This window comes from Echinops telfairi, unplaced genomic scaffold (assembly GCF_000313985.2).
Source record: "Echinops telfairi isolate 266 unplaced genomic scaffold, ASM31398v2 ScPeMD7_1;HRSCAF=3_0, whole genome shotgun sequence".
NCBI classification, from domain to species: domain Eukaryota; kingdom Metazoa; phylum Chordata; class Mammalia; order Afrosoricida; family Tenrecidae; genus Echinops; species Echinops telfairi.
Genome location: NW_022103896.1, coordinates 83,605,139 through 83,623,416, shown reverse-complemented (window position 1 = coordinate 83,623,416; position 18,278 = coordinate 83,605,139). Strand labels below are relative to the sequence as shown.

The window sequence follows — 18,278 nt, the reverse complement described above, 5'->3', positions numbered from 1 at the left end:
CAGGGCCACCAGGACAGCCAGTGAGAAGGAAGCTGTGCCTCCCACCGCCAGTTGACAACGTTTCATGTTTTTGCATCATCTCCGTGCTGGAAGATTTCCATGTGTGAGAATGTCAAGAACAGCACATCTTGACAGCCAGATGAAGGCCATAGAGCCTGTCAAAGTTCTTACTCAGACCACCACCCTGTTGCTCGACTTGACACTTGGATCAATGCCGGACCCTTCTATGTAAAACAAAAGCAAGCCAAACAAAAAGCTACATACCCGTTTTCTTCTTCTGAATTCATGCACTTATGGATTTTGTCTTATGGGAAATGCAAACAGGGGGCTGGCAGGAAACAGAAGCCCCTCTCTGAAATGTCCACCCGCTCTTAGACAGGAGGTAATGTGCCAGCCTGCTGGTCCCTGGAGACTCTGGAGGCTGGTTTGTTGCACAAACCAGGGCGGCTCTGGCTTGGTACAGCAAGGGGAGAGACCAAGGGCCAGGATAAGCACCTGTCATAACCCATGTCGGCTCCATAGAACTCGCTCGTCTCACCTCCAGCCCCAATCACAGCACCCGTTTTCCCCACTTCACTTCCTGTGAACCAGAATTGATGAGAGCCAGTGTCCAGAACCAGGGGACATGTTCCTTAAACTTGCTGCTATCCTTTTTTTTCTTCTTTTATAAAATTCCCTTAAAAGACCCAAATTCTCTTTCTTCTCTTTTATATAGATTCGTGCCCTGACCCCCAATGACCACTGGCACAGACATTTATTTTGCAGTGGCTGAGGGACTCCTTCATCTCCTTGGTCCCGGACGGGAGGAGAGGCCTGAGGCCGTGCACACATCTGGCCACAGCCCTCCAGCTGCTGCTTCACCTGCAGCTCCTTACTCCCGGCATCCATGGACTCTGGCTTTGTCATTGCAGTGCATGGTACTCCAGGCCAGGGGCTCCTGGGACCTCTCCAGTTCGCTGGTCACCAGGGCCTGGGCTTGCACGAGTGGCGCATGGCAGCGCCCAATGCACTGTGCAACTGCCGCATGGACACCAGGCTGTCCTCACAACAGCTGGCGCGACATTGGCACATGACACCCTGCAACTTCGGATGTTCTCGCTCTCCAGACTCGTCACCGTGGAGTCCACTGCCTCCGGCCTGTGGAGCTGCTGCAGCTCCGCCACGGGTACCCTGTGCTACAGCCCACCGTGCTGGCCCACATGGACCACATGTAAAACACCGTTGAGAGAGGGAGGCTGAACCACTGTAGGCTAACTACGTATGACCAAGCCTGATTTATTCACTTGGACAGAATGAATCTTTACACGGCTGGATGCTATTTACACAAACAATGGGAGTTGGCTGTCAGGCAAAATTTACAATAATATTCACTGGCAATGTCAATCACAGGTCTGCCAGAATAATATATCTTAATACAGCAACTAGGGCATTGATGCACTAAGGCAATGTTGGTCCACCTACCGCCAGTTCAATACTCTTGGTATAGTTGTCTTCTGCTGCTTCACACACCATGTAATTTCAGTCTTAAACTCCTCAGGTTACAGGTGTGTTTGAGGTAGAGTCTCATTCCCTTAGTGGAGTTTCCACATCGGATCCCTCTGGGATGGCCTTTGGAACATGCTGTGTGCCTTCAAGACACAGGATTCAATGCCCCAGTGCTGTTTAGCACTTGGCCTGTGTCCCCAGGGGGTCAAGTAAATATCTAGTATGTTTTCATCTATTTCACTTGTAGGGACATCTTGCCTCAATAGTCAATGTCATAAGTCCATATGAGTCAGCATATTCTGCTTATTAGTAGGCCTCACCCCTGAGGAAACTTGATCAGGGATATAATCTGTGTAAGGGGGTTGTTTTTCACCCTAATTTTCTACAAGTGATTGGTTGCTCACAGCAGACACCATTATGGTGCTGATTATATCATGTTACTTAGCAACAGGGGGGATTACTAAGACTTAAATACCAAATCATCAAGACTCCTGGCCCAGCCAACTGGACACAAACTGACCTATCACAAGTAGCATCAGAATCTGACTTCTGTAGGACAATGACCAGGATCAACCTAAAACCGATTGCCGTGTGGTAGAGATCAGACATGCTTTCACTCCACAACTTTTATGCTGATTCTGACACCATCCCTCCCTCCCATGGCACTCTACTTCTCTGCTGGTTTTGATACCTGATTGTCATGGCCCCACAGAACTCACAGACCAGGCCTAGAGATAAAGCAGTTTATTAAGGATGTAACAGCGGACAACTGGGATCAGGATCAACAGAGGACAACTTCAGACCAGGATTGGGCATCAGATAGTCAAAGTCTGGAAATCTTCCCTGGTGTGGAGCAGTGCACATTCCCTTCCTCGGTATGCAAGTAAGCAGATCCTACTGTCTGCCGTGCGTGCCTGCTCTGGGCTGTGTTAGCCTCTTCCCAGCTCCCACAGGACTCCCAGGCCTTCAGAAGAGTGTGCAGCTTCCTCTCAGTTAGGTAGGCTCTTCCTTCAGCCTCACTATCGTTTGCCTCTCCACCGTCAGCGCACCCACCTCATAGCTAGTGTAGATGATTTGTTCAGTTCTCTTAGCTCCATAGGGAGCCGTGGTGGTGTAGTAGTCACATATTAGGCTGTTAGCTGCAAGGTCAATGGTTCAAACCCACCAGCCACTCTATCGGAGAAAGATAAGGCTTTTTGCTCTCAAAAATATTTATAGTCTTGGGAATCCTTTACAGAGCAGTTCTCCCCTGTTCTGTAGGGTCTATATGAGTTGGAATAGACTGAAAGGAGTGTGGTGTGTGTGTGTGTATGTGTGTGGCTTAGGTTTCTGTGGTCATCACTGACTCTGCAGCTGTGTTTCCGAGGAAACAGAGCAGAGTTACAAAGCACCTGGGTCTAAATGGAAATATTACATTGAAGTAAGCTTAAGCAATTGAAGCTAGTCAAATGTACCAGAAAAGTGTTTGGGGAAAGTGTTGTTACTAAGGTTATGTTAGATAACCAATGGCTATAACTTAGTATTGGTAAAGTTGACAGGTTTTTGTAGGAAACTTGTTCATTACAATAGCTGTAGCACCTTAGCAGAACTCCCACAACCTAGTGAGTCCTCGTGGAGTAGATGAAGTTTGTCTTGAGTACATCAGTGTGTTACAGTTCTTGCTGTGCCAGGGAGGCAATGAAGAGAAAGCTCCATGAGGTGACATTTTGTCTGAAGTTTTATGACCACGACTAAAGACTTTCAGAAATAGGGTATATAACTCCTGATTGGTAATGTTTCAGACCCTTGACTTTAAAGCAGTGGTTCTCAACCTGAGGGTCACGACCCTTTTGGGGGTCGAACGACTCTTTCACAGGGGTTACTTAAGACCATCGGAAACACATATTTTGGATGGTCTTAGGAACTGAGACACCGCTCCAGGCGGATGCGCCCACATGCAAATACGCCTACATGAGTACTGGCGTGATGACATCATCGCGCCAACTCCATCACATACACCCGGTACAAACACAGGCGTATGTGACAGGGTTGGTGCCATAATGTACTTATGCGGACCAGTCACACATGTAGGGAGCAGCCACTGTGTAGAAAGCAGCTGCTGTGTTGAAAGCGGCTACTCTGTTTAAAGCAGCCACTGTGTTGAAAGCAGCAGTATTGGAGGTGAAATGACAGACACTTCATGAGTTATAATTACTGGGTAAAATCCCATACTGTAAAATCATCAACTACGGAAAAAAAAAAAAATCTGTACTATGGGAACTTAATCTGGATGCTGATTTTTTTTTATATTCAGCTGTGGTTATGGTCAATTTGTAACAATGAAAATACATCCTGCATATCAGATATTTATATTATGATTCATAACAGTAGCAAAATCACAGTTATGAAGTAGCAATGGAAATACTTTTGTGGTTGTGGGGGGGGGTCACCACAGCATGAGGAATGTATTAAAGGGTCGGCATGAGGAAGGTGGAGAACCCCTGATTTAAAGGAATAAATTCGACAAGTCTCGGGAGAGTTCTTTGGTGTTCTAATCTTCAAAGCGATGCAGCAACTTTCTTATTAAATGACCCCAGGAGACCTGGGTCTTCTTCTACTTGTTTTGCAACCGGCAAACGGAAAATGAAAGCACTTTTGATTACCGCAAATGACTTACCCTTTTCTGGTTCTTCTCCCTCGGCGCTTTAATAAGACAGGCAATTATTATCTTTATTTTCTTAATGGTCATGACTTCAACGATAGAAGCCATTTTTATATATGCTATCCCATACAATCAAATTAAATCATCTTTCCATAATGGATGACCCAACTGCGTTGAAATCAAAAGATTGTTCCCCCTTAAATAGCCAAATTACTTGTGCAAAACAACCCTATTGTGAAAGTATAGCTGATAACAGAAGTTTCAGGCAGGAGGGCACTGCAGTGGAATGGTGTAGCTCTACTTTTTGTCTCCCATGGATTTCTAAACATCTTTTTTTATTCATTCAGAGACCAGGGAACATGGAGCACGGACCTTTCATGTGACCCTGGTGACTCATAGTCACTCATAGTGCTCTACCTTGACCCCATCTTTTCCTTAGGAACACCACGTGAACACAGCATGCAGCCTCAATGTACTTCTCCTTTGTAGCTAGCCCAACTCACATCATGGTTGCCTTGTTTTCACCGCAGTCTCTGTGGATTTCTTAATAACTTGCTCAGAATCAAATAGGTTGAAGTTGTCTCCTGAAAGGACCAGAACACTCTTGAGAATCTTCTCTTATTTGCCTGACTGCTCGCGACCAAAAGGCTAATTCTTGCCATCTGGGTAGTCAACAGAGATAACCTGAGACTGGCTTAAACTTAAGAACCTTACTGTTCTGTCTGCTTGCTTGCTCATGGTCAGTACTTATTGATGGGTCAGGGATCGGTCTGAGGATATTGGGAAAAGCCTGCCTGTCCTTATCAGACCAATAATTCCAGGGGCCAGGAGTCACCTGCCTGGGCGCCAAACTGAATGATCAAAGAACCACCCTGCCTCGGAATTTTTATGGATGGAGACCCATTTAAAGTCCCCGAAGCTGAGAATCCTCTCCAGTCCTTTTTATTTGCCCACCTGAGGTTTCTACCCACTCCCTTTATTGCTTTACCCACCCCCTGACCAGCTTAAAACTCGCTCTCCACCACAGATCAGCATGACTTTTCGGGTCCCCCCACTGGGGGCTGTGGAGTTCGCCTGGGACTTCAGGGCTCCCATCTCTTTCTCTCTCTCACCCATCTCCCCTCTCCCTCCCTGCTGGACTCCTTGAATCCCTCCTGGGAAGCGCAGAACAAACTCCCCCTTTTTCTTCTCTCCGGTCTGGCTTCCGTTAATCTTCGCGGTGAACTTAATAATTATTTCCCATGGTTTTCTTTAAACCTGAGTTCATGTAAAACATTACATGACTTCCCAATGTGAATCCTAAAGTAAAATGTATAGAACTACCATGCAGTCTGATTAAAGGTAAGATTCTCTTAAGGCAGCCTGTGTTGCTGTTGGACTCTTGGCTAGTGTCACCTTCTAATAAGCCTCTCTCTCTTTCTCTTCTGTAACGTGGCGTTAGTGAATTGGCTTATTCGTGGTCACCTGTGCTATGCTGGAGCGCTAAACTAGCAGGCACCGACTGCCACCCTTTAGCTCCCATATGTAGAGACTCTCTGTGGAATAAGGCTTAGAGAAGTTGAGCTCTAGGGAGACGCCTCCTAGCATTGGCTAGCTCAATGCAGCTTTTTGCAAGCTACAACTATCCTGAACTTTCTTCTTCAGCAAACCACCCAATTAAGTTCTGTTTTATTTATGGTAGTTTGACATAGGCTTTGGTCACAGACAAGTGGGAAAAAAAAGTTTTAATCTTGAATGTATTTCGAATGAATATATGAATTAAGTAACTGTATAATCATGTCCACATAAAAGTACTAATATCAGAACATCAAAACCCATGAGAGTGCAACTAAGATTTCCAGTTAATTTGAAAAGAGCTTTGAGGTCCTAAACTCAGTATCATGCTAGTCATTGCAGATGCGTGGTCAAGTCATCTGACCTGTTCGTTTCTTCGTAATGCCAATCCTAATCCTTTTTGTGGAGGGAAAAGTCACAATTCCGAATGGTTATTAACCTCCAAATTAAAGATTTTTTAAAAAAGACATTTATTTAGCGTCATGATCAGACCATTACATCTAGCAATCAACAGCATGGGTGCAAAAAAAAAAAAAAAAAAAAAACTACATTAAAACCCCTTGTTGGAATGCTTTACACTTTCCACAGAACAGAAACTAAAATAACCTGTTATACAATTAGTCACAAATACAGTCCTTGTAGCAGCTAGGCCCTGCCACCACTGTGCTTGGCTGCGTTCACAAATCTGTTGTCACCTGTAGCTTCTCTGTCACTTCTCTGGCTCTCCTCTCCTGCTAAGCTGTGTTTCCTGGTAGTCATTTAAAATCTTCTGCCACTGCCATAACTACTGCTACTGTTTGAGCCACCAGAGCCACCTTGGTTTCGTGGTTTGGCAAAGTATTGACCTCCACCACCATAAGGGCCAGAGCTTCTGCCTCCAAAGTTCTCTCCCTTCATTGGTCCGAAATTGGAAGACTGATCGTTGTAGTTGCCAAAATCATTGTAGCTTCCACCACCTCCAAAGTTGCTGCCATCATTACCAAATCCATTATAACCATCCCCACTACCGCCATATCCACCACCACCGCGGCTGCCACCAAAGCCATCACGGCCGCGGAAGTTTCCGCCCCGACCAAAGTTGTCATTCCCACCAAAACCGCCACCTCGGCCACCACCGAAGTTTCCAGAACCGCTTCGACCTTTTTGGCTGGAGTAGGCACTGGCCATCTCTTGCTTCGACAGGGCTTTTCGTACTTCACAGTTGTGGCCATTCACAGTGTGGTATTTCTGAATGACAATCTTACCTACGGAGTCATGGTCATCAAAAGTCACAAAAGCAAAGCCTCTCTTCTTGCCACTGCCTCGGTCAGTCATGATTTCAATCACTTCAATTTTCCCATATTGCTCAAAATAATCTCATAGGTGGTGCTCTTCAGTGTCTTCTTGGATGCCACCGACAAAGATCTTTTTCACCGTTAAATGGGTGCCTGGTCTTTGTGAGTCTTCTCGTGATACAGCCCTCTTTGGTTCCACGACTCTGTCTTGTGTGGCCGTGCATTCATGGCTGCGTCCACCTCCTCCACAGTGGAGTAGGGACAGACCCAAAGCCTCTGGAGCGCTTGGTGTTTGGATCTCTCATCACCACACAGTCCGTAAGGGTCCCCCATTGCTCAAAATGGCTCCGCAGACTCTCATCTGTTGTTTCAAAGCTCAATCCTCCGATAAAGAGTTTCTGCAGCTGTTTGGGCTCCTTAGGAGACTCTGACTTCGACATGACTGCGGTGGGGAGAAAAGGCTGAACGATGCTTCCTCAGTGGCGTATGCACGCAGAAAGGAGTAGGCACACCGATGTCCAAATTAAAGATTTTTCAGGTTCAATAACTAACCGTTTTAAGATGTTGACTTTTTCTTATTTATTTGTCTTTCCACGGCACTCCTTTGGGCTTGTTACTTCACATTTGTTAACTGTGCCATCAGAGGTTACTTTGAGAACATCGATTGGGTGACTGTTCGATTTTATCCAGATTGTTGCTCGTAGTCGCCGTTGAGTAGGTAGGTTCCCATTTGGTGGGTTTCTGCAAGCTCTAACGTGGAAATCCCAAATTTACGTACCTGACTCTTTTTAACGTTCATCCACACAACCACATATTCAAAGCAATGGAACTATGCTTGTCATATTTATTTCATTCACTTTCATAAAACTTGTTATACTTTTGATGAAATACTTCATTTTTATTCCCTTGCATTTGTTGCTTCTGTAAACAAACATATCATGTAAAGAGAAAAAGTGCCAAACAACTAGAAGGTGACGTGTTGTCATTCATTTCAGCTTTGTGTGAAGCCCCTCATCCCCATAAGATATTAAGAGTGAACCATACAATTCCCAAAAGTGTTCAAAGAGCTAAAAGTATTGTCAGCACAATTGCTGTAAATGCAGCAGAAACAGAAAGGGTTTTTTCCAAGATGAACACAATACTCTCAGAGAAGAGAAGGAGATTGTTTCTAACATGTCAGACACAGTGACTATTGTCCAATTGGCCCAGCTCTAAAGGAATGGGGTCCTACTCCTACAGTGAAAGGTGGTTAAGGAGAAATCATACAACCGATTATGCTCGGATAAAAGTAAAGAATATCGCAAGTGACAACACCAATTAAGAAGCAATATGGAAATATCTTAAGAGATTTATTTATTTGCTGGTCAGGTATTTTTGGATATTTTTCATTAATATTTAAAAAACTTTTTTTATAACACAATCTAGTTTTTTGTGTACCTAATTTATTGTTCTTATTTAATTGTATGGAATACTAAGCTACCTTTCAGCATATCATTTTTCTATACTTGAAATGGTCATTCGGGCAGTAAATTGGTTGTTAAATTCTTTGAATCCCACCAGTGGATGTAACACTTGAAGCTCTCGTCTATGTCACGAAATTTGGAAGCAGCTACTTAGCCAACTTTAAACATGCCTATTCTAATGAAAAGTGATCCAACAATATGCATGAGCTTATCAAACAACATTATTAATATCAACATGTAAGTACAACTATGATGAAGACAATTTAAGAGTAGATGCAGCAGGACATTGACAGGGAACTGTAAGAAATTCAAGTTGGATTCAGAAGAACATGTGAAATGAGGGATGTTATTGCTGAAGTCAGATGGGACCGTAAGCAGAGAATACCAGAAAGGTTTTTAACTTGTGTTTCATTGTCTGTGAAAAGGATCATAACACACAAAGAAGGGGAGTTCTAGCACATTTACTTCCGATCATGCGTAACTTGTGCGTAGAACAACAGGCAGTTGTTCAAACTGAACAACAAAGCATATTCCACGGTTCAAAATCAAGAATGGTGTGTGTCAGGGTTGTATCCCTTCACCAACTCAACACTCACTGCTATCCAGTCAATTCTGACTCACAATGACCTGACAGCCGTTCACCATGCTTATTCAATCTCTATCTCCTGGTAGTGCTGAAAACCAAAGGCACTCCAGCCAGAGCCCCAGTTTTATCTCCTAAGCATTGAAATTGTCCTAATGCCATTTTGAGTGCCCCATATTCACTATCTATCTGCCAAACTGGTGATTTGAAGCCACAAGGAGACAGGGATGGGCATTCTCACTGTCATTGAGTCCATGTTGACTCACAGCAACCCCCTGTGGGTCTCCAAGACTGTAACTGTTTACGGGAGTAGAAAATCCAGTCTTTCTCCCGGGGAGCTGCTGTTGGTTTTGAACTGCTGACCATTTGGATCACAGCCCAAAGAGTCACTACTACACCACCAGGACTCCCTGAGTAATCTCCGTCGATGATCCAGGAAGGCACAGTTTGCCTATGGGAAGACAGATGAAGCTAGAACACACACAAAGAATAAGGAAGGGAGATTGAAGGAGTCTCCTCAAGATATGTGAACGGAACGCCTTATCTCCTTTGTCCTCCCCAATTCGATCCACAAAAGGCCCCTCCTGACTGTCATTACTACCAAAGGTTTTAGCAAAGACCTTTGCAGAACGTAAACAGTAGCTTATCTACTGAAATGATCAAACTGCTACCAACTCTGTACATAAACAGATGATCATGTATTCCTCTTTGGACTCACTCAGACATAGCTTTGATGCTATGTCAGCTTGTTCTCACCTCTTTTTTCTCTTTACTGCATCTGCCACGTGAAATAGTCTTTCCTCACTCTTTAACTTTATAATGATTTCCCCCTACGTCAAGACTGCGCAAATAATCCAAGAATCTGTCTATGAAGAAGAATGCTGCATCAGGACTGAAGGAGGGCTCATTAACGACCCGCGATACGCAGGTGATGCAACTTTGCTTGTTGAAAGTAAGAGGACATGAAGCAGGTACCAATGGAGAATAAACACTACAGCCTTCCATACGGCTTATATCGCAATATAAAGCAAAATTCTCATAACTGGACCAATAAGCAACATTACGTTAAGCAGGGAAAAGATTTAGATCATCAGGATTTCATTTTACCTGGAACCACAGTGACGCCCTTGGAAGCAGCAGTCAAGAAATAACATTATTTATTACACTGGGATAATTTGCTGCAAAAATTCTCCTTAACGTGTTAAAACGCAAAGATGTCCCCTTGAGAACTGAGATGTGCCTGACCTTTATGCCATTGACTCACGAGCATGAGAGAGGTGGACGCTAAAGAAGGAAGCCTGAAGAATCGAAGCCTTTGAATTGTGGTCTTAGTGTAAGAAGGAACAAATGACTTGGGATGCGTAGTCAGAATGCTCCTGTCTTAATTAGCATGGGGATGGCCACATGTGACCTCCTCAGGCTTCCCTATTGCCAGGAGGCAGAGGTCAGACATACCTACCCTATTCTGACACCAGATGTTCCTCCCAGGGCACTCTACTTCAACGCTGGGTTTGATAAGTTGTTGCAATGGCCACACAGCTCATGGGCAATTAAGAGTGCTTAAGCCAGTTGTCCTCAAACTATGATCCGTGAGGCACATGTGACCCGCCGAGGACATTTATCTGGCCCGCCAGGTGTTTTTGCCCCACTTGTTATTTTACTTCAAAATAAAATATGTGCAGGGTGCATAGGAATTTGTTCATAGTTTTAAAAAACAAAAAACTATAGTCCGGCCCTCCAGCGGGTCTGAGGGACAGTGAACTGGCCCCTGTTTGAAAAGTTTGAAGACCCCCTGGTTTAAACTCTGGTGGCATAGTGCTTATGCACTGAGCTGCCAACTGCAAGATCAGCAGCTTGGAATCACCACCCCCTACGAGGGAGAAAGACAAGGCTTTCTACTCCTGTAAAGAGTTAGTCTGGAAACTCACAGAGGCAGGTCTCCCTTGTCCTTCAGGGTCATTGAATAAGCATTCAATCGATAGCGAGTTTGTTTCTTTGGAACTTTCTTAGGAGAATTAATAGACTTCCACAAGTCAGGATTAGAAAACATTAAGGAGACAGCAGCACTTCCTCTCAGTCAGCAGTGAAATCTCTCTCCCGCCCTCAGCCTTGCAGTTCTGGGGTCCCTTGGCCTCTGCCTCCATGATCCAGGAAGTGAGATCATTTCTCTGCCTTACAGACTTACAATCTTGGTAATGCTTCTCTGTTCTGTTTCATGGCCTCCTTGCCATGGCCTCTGGTGCCCTTGGTCTCGACCTCTGATACTTCAGACTCATGTTTTGAACATGCTGCTTGGGTGGCGCTTCTTCCAATGGTCTTGAGATTTCTTTCTCATATTGCCAGGATGGCTCATCCTTATATTCAGGGGGGTGGCAACTAAAACAGACCAATCCCTCTATTAGTGTCACATGCGCCATATTTGCCTAATTCCACCCAATCATTTAGAAGGAGTTACAGAGATATGGGTAGAAGAGTCATATTAAAAAGTTCACTCCCTCACACATCTGCTATAATTGATATACTATATGCAAGTGGAATTAACAAATTTCTTTTTCTTTCTTTTTTTATTTTAATCGTTTTATTGGGGGCTCATACACATCTAATCACAATCCATACCTACAACCAATGTGTTAAGCACATTTGTACATTTGTTGCCACCATCATTCTCAAAACATTTGCTTTCTACTTGAGCCCTTGATATCAGCTCCTCATTTCCCCCTCCCTCCCCGCTCCCACCTCCCTCATGAACCCTTGATAATTTATCAGTTATTATTGTCATGTCTTACACTGTCCGATGCCTCCCTTCAGCCACTTTTCTGTTGTCCATTCCCCAGGGTAGAAGTTATATGTAGATCCTTGTAATTGGTTCCCCCTTTCTATCCCACCCTCCTTCCACCCTCCCTCCACCCTCCCGGTATTGCCACTCTCACAGCTGGTCCTGAAGGGATCATCCGTCCTGGATTCCTTGTGTTTCCAGTTCCTATCTGTACCAGTGTACATCCTCTGGTTAGCCAGACTTGCCAGGTAGAATTGGGATCATGATAGTTTGGGGGGTGGGGGAGAAGCATTTAGGAACTAACAAACTATGTTTCATCATTGCTACATTGCACCCTGACTGGCTCGTTTGCTCCCCAGAACCCTTCTGTAAGGGGATGTCCTGTTGCCTACAGATGGGCTTTGAAGGGTCCCCACTCCGCAATCCCCCTCATTCACAATATGATTTTTTGTTCTTTGATGCCTGATACCTTGATCCCTTCAACACCTGGTGATCACACGGGTTGGTGTGCTTCTTCCATGTGGGCTTCATTGCTTCTGAGCTAGGTGGCCACTTGTTTACCGTCAAGCCTTTAAGACCCCAAAAGCTATATCTTTTGATAGCCAGGCACCATCAGCTTTCTTCACCACATTTGCTTATACACCCATTTGTCTTCAGTGATTGTATCGGGGAGGTGAGCACACAATGATATAATATTTTGTTCTTTGATGCCTGATAACTGATCCCTTCAGCACCTCATGATCACACAGACTGGTGTGTTTCTTCCATGTGGGCTTTGTTGCTTCTCAGCTAGATGGCCGCTTGTTTACCTTCAAGCCTTTAAGACCCCAGATGCTATATCTTTTGATAGCTGGGTACCATCAGCTTTCTTCACTACATTTGCTTATTGACCTGCTTTGTCTTCAGTGATCGTGTCGGGAAGGTGAGCATCATGGAATGCCAGTTTAATAGAACAAAGTATTCTTGTATTGAGGGAGTACTTGAGTGGAGGCCCAATGTCCATCTGCTACCTTAATACTAAGCCTACAAATATATGCACATACATCTATTTTCTCATACTGATGTATAAATATATTTACATATGTACATGCCTTTATTTAGACCTCTATAAATTCCCTTTGCTTCCTAGCTCTTTCCTCTATTTCCTTTTATTATTTCTTCTATTTCCTTTTCCTTTTCTTTTGTTCCACTATCATGCTCAGCCTTCATTTGCGTTTCAGTAATTCCCTCCACCCTCCTGGTATTGCCACTCTTACCACTACTCCTGAGGGGTTCATCTGCCCTGAATTCACTTGTTCACGTGTTTCCAGTTACTATCTGTACCAGTGTACATTCTTTGGTCTAGCAAGAGTTGTAAGGTAGAATTGGGATCGTGATAGTGGGGGGAGGAAGCATTAATGAACTATTTACAGGGTTGTTGTTTTTTTTGGTCATTGTTTTTTCTTGTTGTTGTTTTGTTTTCTTTTGTTGCTTTGTTTTGCTCTGTCTTGTTTTTTTGTGCATATTATTGTCTCTTCAGGTCTATCTAGATAAGATAGGCTAGATAAACAATCTGGATGAGAAAACAATGGGACCGACGGTTCTAGGGGGACATGGAAAAGGGGGAGGTCGGGTAAAAAAAGTGGTGTTAACAAATCCAGGGATAAGGAAACAACAAGTGATCCAAAATTGGTGGCAAGGAGGGTGTAAGAGGCCTGGTAGGGATTGATCAAGGGCAGTGTACTGGAGAGGAATTACTGAAACCCAAATGAAGACTGAGCATGATAGTGAGACAAGAGGAAAGTAAAAGAAAATAGAGGAGAGAACTAGGAGGCAAAGGGCATTTACAGAGGTCTAAATACATGCATGTATATATGTAAATATATTTATATATGATGATGGGGAAATAGATATGTGTGCACATATTTATAGGTTTAATATTAAGGTAGCAAATGGACATTGGGCCTGCACTCAAGTACTCCCTTAATGCGAGAATACTTTGTTCTATTAAACTGGCATTCCATGATACTCAACTTTCTGATATGATCACTGAAGACAAAGCGGGTACGGTACATAAACAAATGTGAAGAAAGATGATGGTGTCTGGCTATCAAAAGATATAGCATCTAGGGTACTAAAGGCTTGAAGATAAACAAGCGGCCATCTAGCTCAGAAGCAACAAAGCCTACATGGAAGCACACCAGCCGGTATAATCACGAGGTATCAATGGGATCAGGTATCAGGCATCGAAGAACAAAAAATCATATCATTGTGAATGAGGTGGGGGGGAGCGTGGAGTGGGGACCTAAAGCCCATCTATAGGCAACTGGACATCCCCTTAGCTGCCTGGGACTGTCTATGTGATTTTGTCTAGAGCAGTAGATTGTAGTAAGTCGCTGGGCACTCTCGAGTTCTTCTGGTCTCCTGGTAGTGGGAGACTGGGGTTTTTGTGATCTATTAGTCCTTTGGATTAGTTTTTCACTTGTTTGTTTTTATGTACTCTTCCTTGTGTTACATCTTAGATAAATACTTACAAATGACCCCAGTAATTATTCATCAAGTCTGGATGTAGAACGGTGTCTTTGTCGGCCACACCAATGGGCCTAGATGCCCCCTGAGATTCCCAAATATTTTATATCTGAGTAAAAGATAAAGATTGAGGTAAATCTATTGTGCTTTATTATTTTATTTTTAAAAATAATTTTATTGGAGGCTTGTACAACTCTTATCACAATGTGCTTTTTTTTAAATGAGTGAAAATGCCCAGATACGGTCAATAATAAAAGCAGACATACTTATTTTAAAGCATTGTTAGAAATATGACCAAACTGAACAGAAAAGTTCATTCTTCATCTTGTCAAATTCTGATATTAAAATAATGGTAAATTTTTAATGAAATAATTTCCTAAGTATTGCTTCTCTTACAAATATTGAGGTTGGGCCACTTCAGAGCGCACTGTTTTACATTAACAATGTAAAGATTAACACACACGTATATCTACATATACATATTCTAAGATAAAGTGGAGTATCATTATTACAAATATTGGTTACCTGTCTATAAAATTTGAATTTGGACTCAGTAATGACACTGATAAGGGGGGGTGGTGGTGCAGAGAGAAACCCTGAATAAACTTTCTTTTGGGGGAGAATACTCCGTAACTGAACTCATGTAAAACAACAGTGGTCTCATTTGTTCCAGGGGATGTACATGCCTTGGGTAGTATGGAGTCTTCTAGTGTAGTCTCTGCTGGTGAGAAAACACTACAGTTACTGAACATGTAAATATATTACCCTTATAAAGAAGTTCTATTCCACTCTCTCCCTCTAAAACAGCATGCAAGGAAGCTGCAGTTTACGTTCTCCTTTGGAGAAGGAAGCATATTATTAAAGTAGCCTGAGTATTTCTTCAAGAGATGAGACTACTAACTCTATATTCTCTGTTCTACACGTATTTATGGGTGAATATTTCATTAGCAATAAGGGTATTTGAAAAGTCCTATGCTTAGATGGATTTCTCTGATAAGGACTGGAGCAAGTCCTTGTAGAGGGTTGAGTTCATAAACCGAGGATAAGAGTCTCTGTGCATGAGGGTGTAAATCTGGAGTTGGGCATCATCAAATATGTCCGGGGATGGTTCCAACATGTTTCTATTGATGACTTCTCGTACTCCGGAGTCTAAGCTGACCTGTTGATAGAAACAATACTAGCATTAGATACTTCCCTTTGCCAGTTCCCACACCCCATCGCTCTTTCTGTGTTTTAAAAATATCTCACCAGAAGAGGTGAACTGAATAGTTCACCACTTCCACTAAAGTGATTCTTACTTATAGTGGTCCTACAGAACAGAGGAGAACTGGGGTCCCCTAGGGTTCCTGAGACTGTAAGGCTTTACAAGAGCAGTCTCATCGTTCTCTCGGGGAACTGGCTTTGAATAAGTACAGTGCCCACCAGGGGCTTCAGAAAGTTCATGGAAAGATGGACTTAAAAGATGATGGAATTTTCTCATCACCGGTGTGAAGCCTCTTTGTATCGCCAGACTGAAATCTAAGGGCTACCAGGACAAAATGAGGGACCCTCAGCAGGACCCCAGTCAATCAGGTGCTCGCTCTTCTGCTTTGTACATTTTCTAGGCTCTCTTCCTCTTCAGGCTACCAGCTCCAAGAGTTTGGAAATACATCCCACTGCAGGCCTATCTATAATTGTATATTGATCTCATGCCTGTATTGTTGGCCCATAGAGTTCTGCCTCCTGGGATGTCCTCATCACATTGTGCTCTGTGAGACTGCCTTGTGTTACAGTTTTCCCCAGGTCCCTCTCTGCATCCTGACCCCAGTATACTTCTGATGACTCGCTTTTCTGTAGCACACTCACTGCCCGGTGTTCCACCACCCTCTGCATGCTTGGGAGTGAGCTCCGGGACAGGAGAGGTGCTGTCTCGTTCCCCTGCTATCCTTACAGAGGAGAAAGAGGATGAACGGATAATTTTGTAATCTGAGCTACTTGGCATTTAATTTTGAGACCAACCTAACATCCTAGATTTTAGATTTGTAGGTAAACAGTAAAGCTCTGAGAAGTTGAAACGTAACCACTTTTACCCTAAAATCACTGACATAAAGAATGATATACCAGGGAAAACCGTTGCAGCCTCGGTGTTGTATTACTGATGCTCTTAGTATTTAAAGCAAAAATACCTTTAAAAATATTTTGCTTAAGTGCCCAGCTTACCACTGGCCAACCATTCTTAACAGAGCTGCAATAGATAGGCTTGTTTCCATTACCTTCTGCTTTCTCTTGGCTTGAGGTCTTTCTGTGTTTATTTTGTTGTCACTTCTCTTTTGCTTTGTTTTTTTAAATTTTCTTTATATGAAACCCAGACTATGTAAGTCCATAGGTGTGGTAGTTACATAATTTCATGTCAACTTAATAAATAAGAATGAAGGGGTGGAGTCTAGCTTTGTCAATGGGGTCACAGTCTGATCCCTCCTAGTGGGCATGGCCTTCTCTTGAGGATTTGGGAACTCTCTCTCGGTTTCACCTTCCTGATGACAACCCACATGGAGCCACGCTGATGGCAGCCAGAGCCCTGGAGATGCTTCCACGACCACTGGATCCACAGGACTTTCTACCCACAGGCCTGTGATCTCCCTGCACTTGGCACCATTGCATGTGCTGCATGAGTCTGAAGAGGAATTTATAGACTAGTATCGGACATATGGGTTAATATCAGACCTATGGACTTGATCTGGATTGGGCTGGGATGTTTTCTGAATATACAATTACTCTTTGATATAAAACTCTCTCTTATACACATATGCGTGTTTCTGGATTTGTTTCTCTAGTCTAACCTGGCCTAACACAATAGCATTAGTAAATAGATTAATATAGTTCCTTAGAAATATGACAAGGGAGGATGGAGGATAATAACTCCAAACCAATCTCATTGCTAGCCAGTTGATGCTGACTGATAGCAAATCTATAGGGTAGGGTAGAACTGCCCCTGTGAGTTTCCGGGACTGTAATTGTTTATGGGAGTAGAAAGCTCTCTTTTTCCTGAAGAACAACTGGTGGTTTTGAACTGCTCACCTTTTGCAATGCAGCCCAAGGTAAGCACTATACCCCCAGGAGTCCTGGGGAGCTAATAATAGTAAAAATGGGTACATGAATGAAAACAAATGTTATAAGATTGATTGTGGTGATTATGGCACAACTCCTTCCAATATGTTTAAACCACTGAATTATATGGTACATGAATTATATATCAAACTTGTTAACAATGGTTAAGGCGCATTTGGAGACTTCTGTGGGACTGTGGTCAAAATCCCTTACTATCCATGGTAGATAAAGTAACTCTCAGTATGTACAGTGGACTCTCTATGCCATGGAGGTGATGCCGACGCATAGCCACTCTGTGAGTTTCTGAGACTGTAACTGTTTACAGGAGTAGAAAGCCCCATCTTCTTCTCACAGAGTGGCTGGTGGCTTCGAACTGCTGACTTTGTGGAGCCCAGCCCAACTCGTACCCACTATGCAATCAGGACTCCTCTGTCCCTTTAGAAGCAGCTGTATTATGCACAACTAGGCACTTAAGGGATTAATGTTACCAACTGACCCCTTTGGGGAGAATCTTGGATTGCTCACACACCTCTTTCGGAGAAAGAATGGAAATGTAGTCTTCATATATTATTCTTGCTTTCTCTTCAATCATGTTTTTATTAGCTTCTGTTTTCAGTTCCTCACAAGCCATCCAGAAAAGCATATTTTCTTCACTGAATTCTGTCCGGAGGAATTCGCGGAAAGTGTCCCTTCCTGCTGGAGTGATCATTAGCTTGTCGAAAGACTGAGCCCAGGCACTGACTTCTTCCAGAGTGGGGGTTGCGCTTAATAGACGAACAGAAAAAAAGGGGAGGGGAACCATGTTATTGAAAATTAATTTGACTTTCCAGGGAGTGATGTAGCAACGATGAAAAATACAACTTTCCTCTAGTTCCTAAATGCTTCCTCCCCGCCCCCACTACCATGA

The 18,278-nt window shown here is 43.4% G+C and overlaps 1 protein-coding gene and 2 pseudogenes across 2 annotated transcripts in view; all 3 read right to left on the bottom strand.

The window, feature by feature from the left end:
• Nucleotides 1-707: 707 nt before the first annotated feature.
• On the bottom strand, nucleotides 708-4,213 carry LOC101638957 (annotated as a pseudogene).
• Nucleotides 4,214-6,390: 2,177 nt separating this feature from the next.
• Nucleotides 6,391-7,394, bottom strand: LOC101660932 (annotated as a pseudogene).
• A 7,226-nt stretch (nucleotides 7,395-14,620) lies between these two features.
• Nucleotides 14,621-18,278, bottom strand: part of RGS20 (regulator of G protein signaling 20) — a 60,137-nt gene continuing 56,479 nt past the window's right edge. For both annotated transcript variants that reach the window (XM_045286313.1, XM_045286308.1), the window contains exons 4-5: nucleotides 17,901-18,135; nucleotides 14,621-15,443 (exon numbers count right to left, since the gene is read on the bottom strand). In XM_045286313.1, the coding sequence (XP_045142248.1) occupies nucleotides 15,261-15,443; nucleotides 17,901-18,135 (418 nt within the window). In that variant the 3' untranslated portion in view covers nucleotides 14,621-15,260. The remainder of the gene's footprint in view (nucleotides 15,444-17,900; nucleotides 18,136-18,278) is intronic.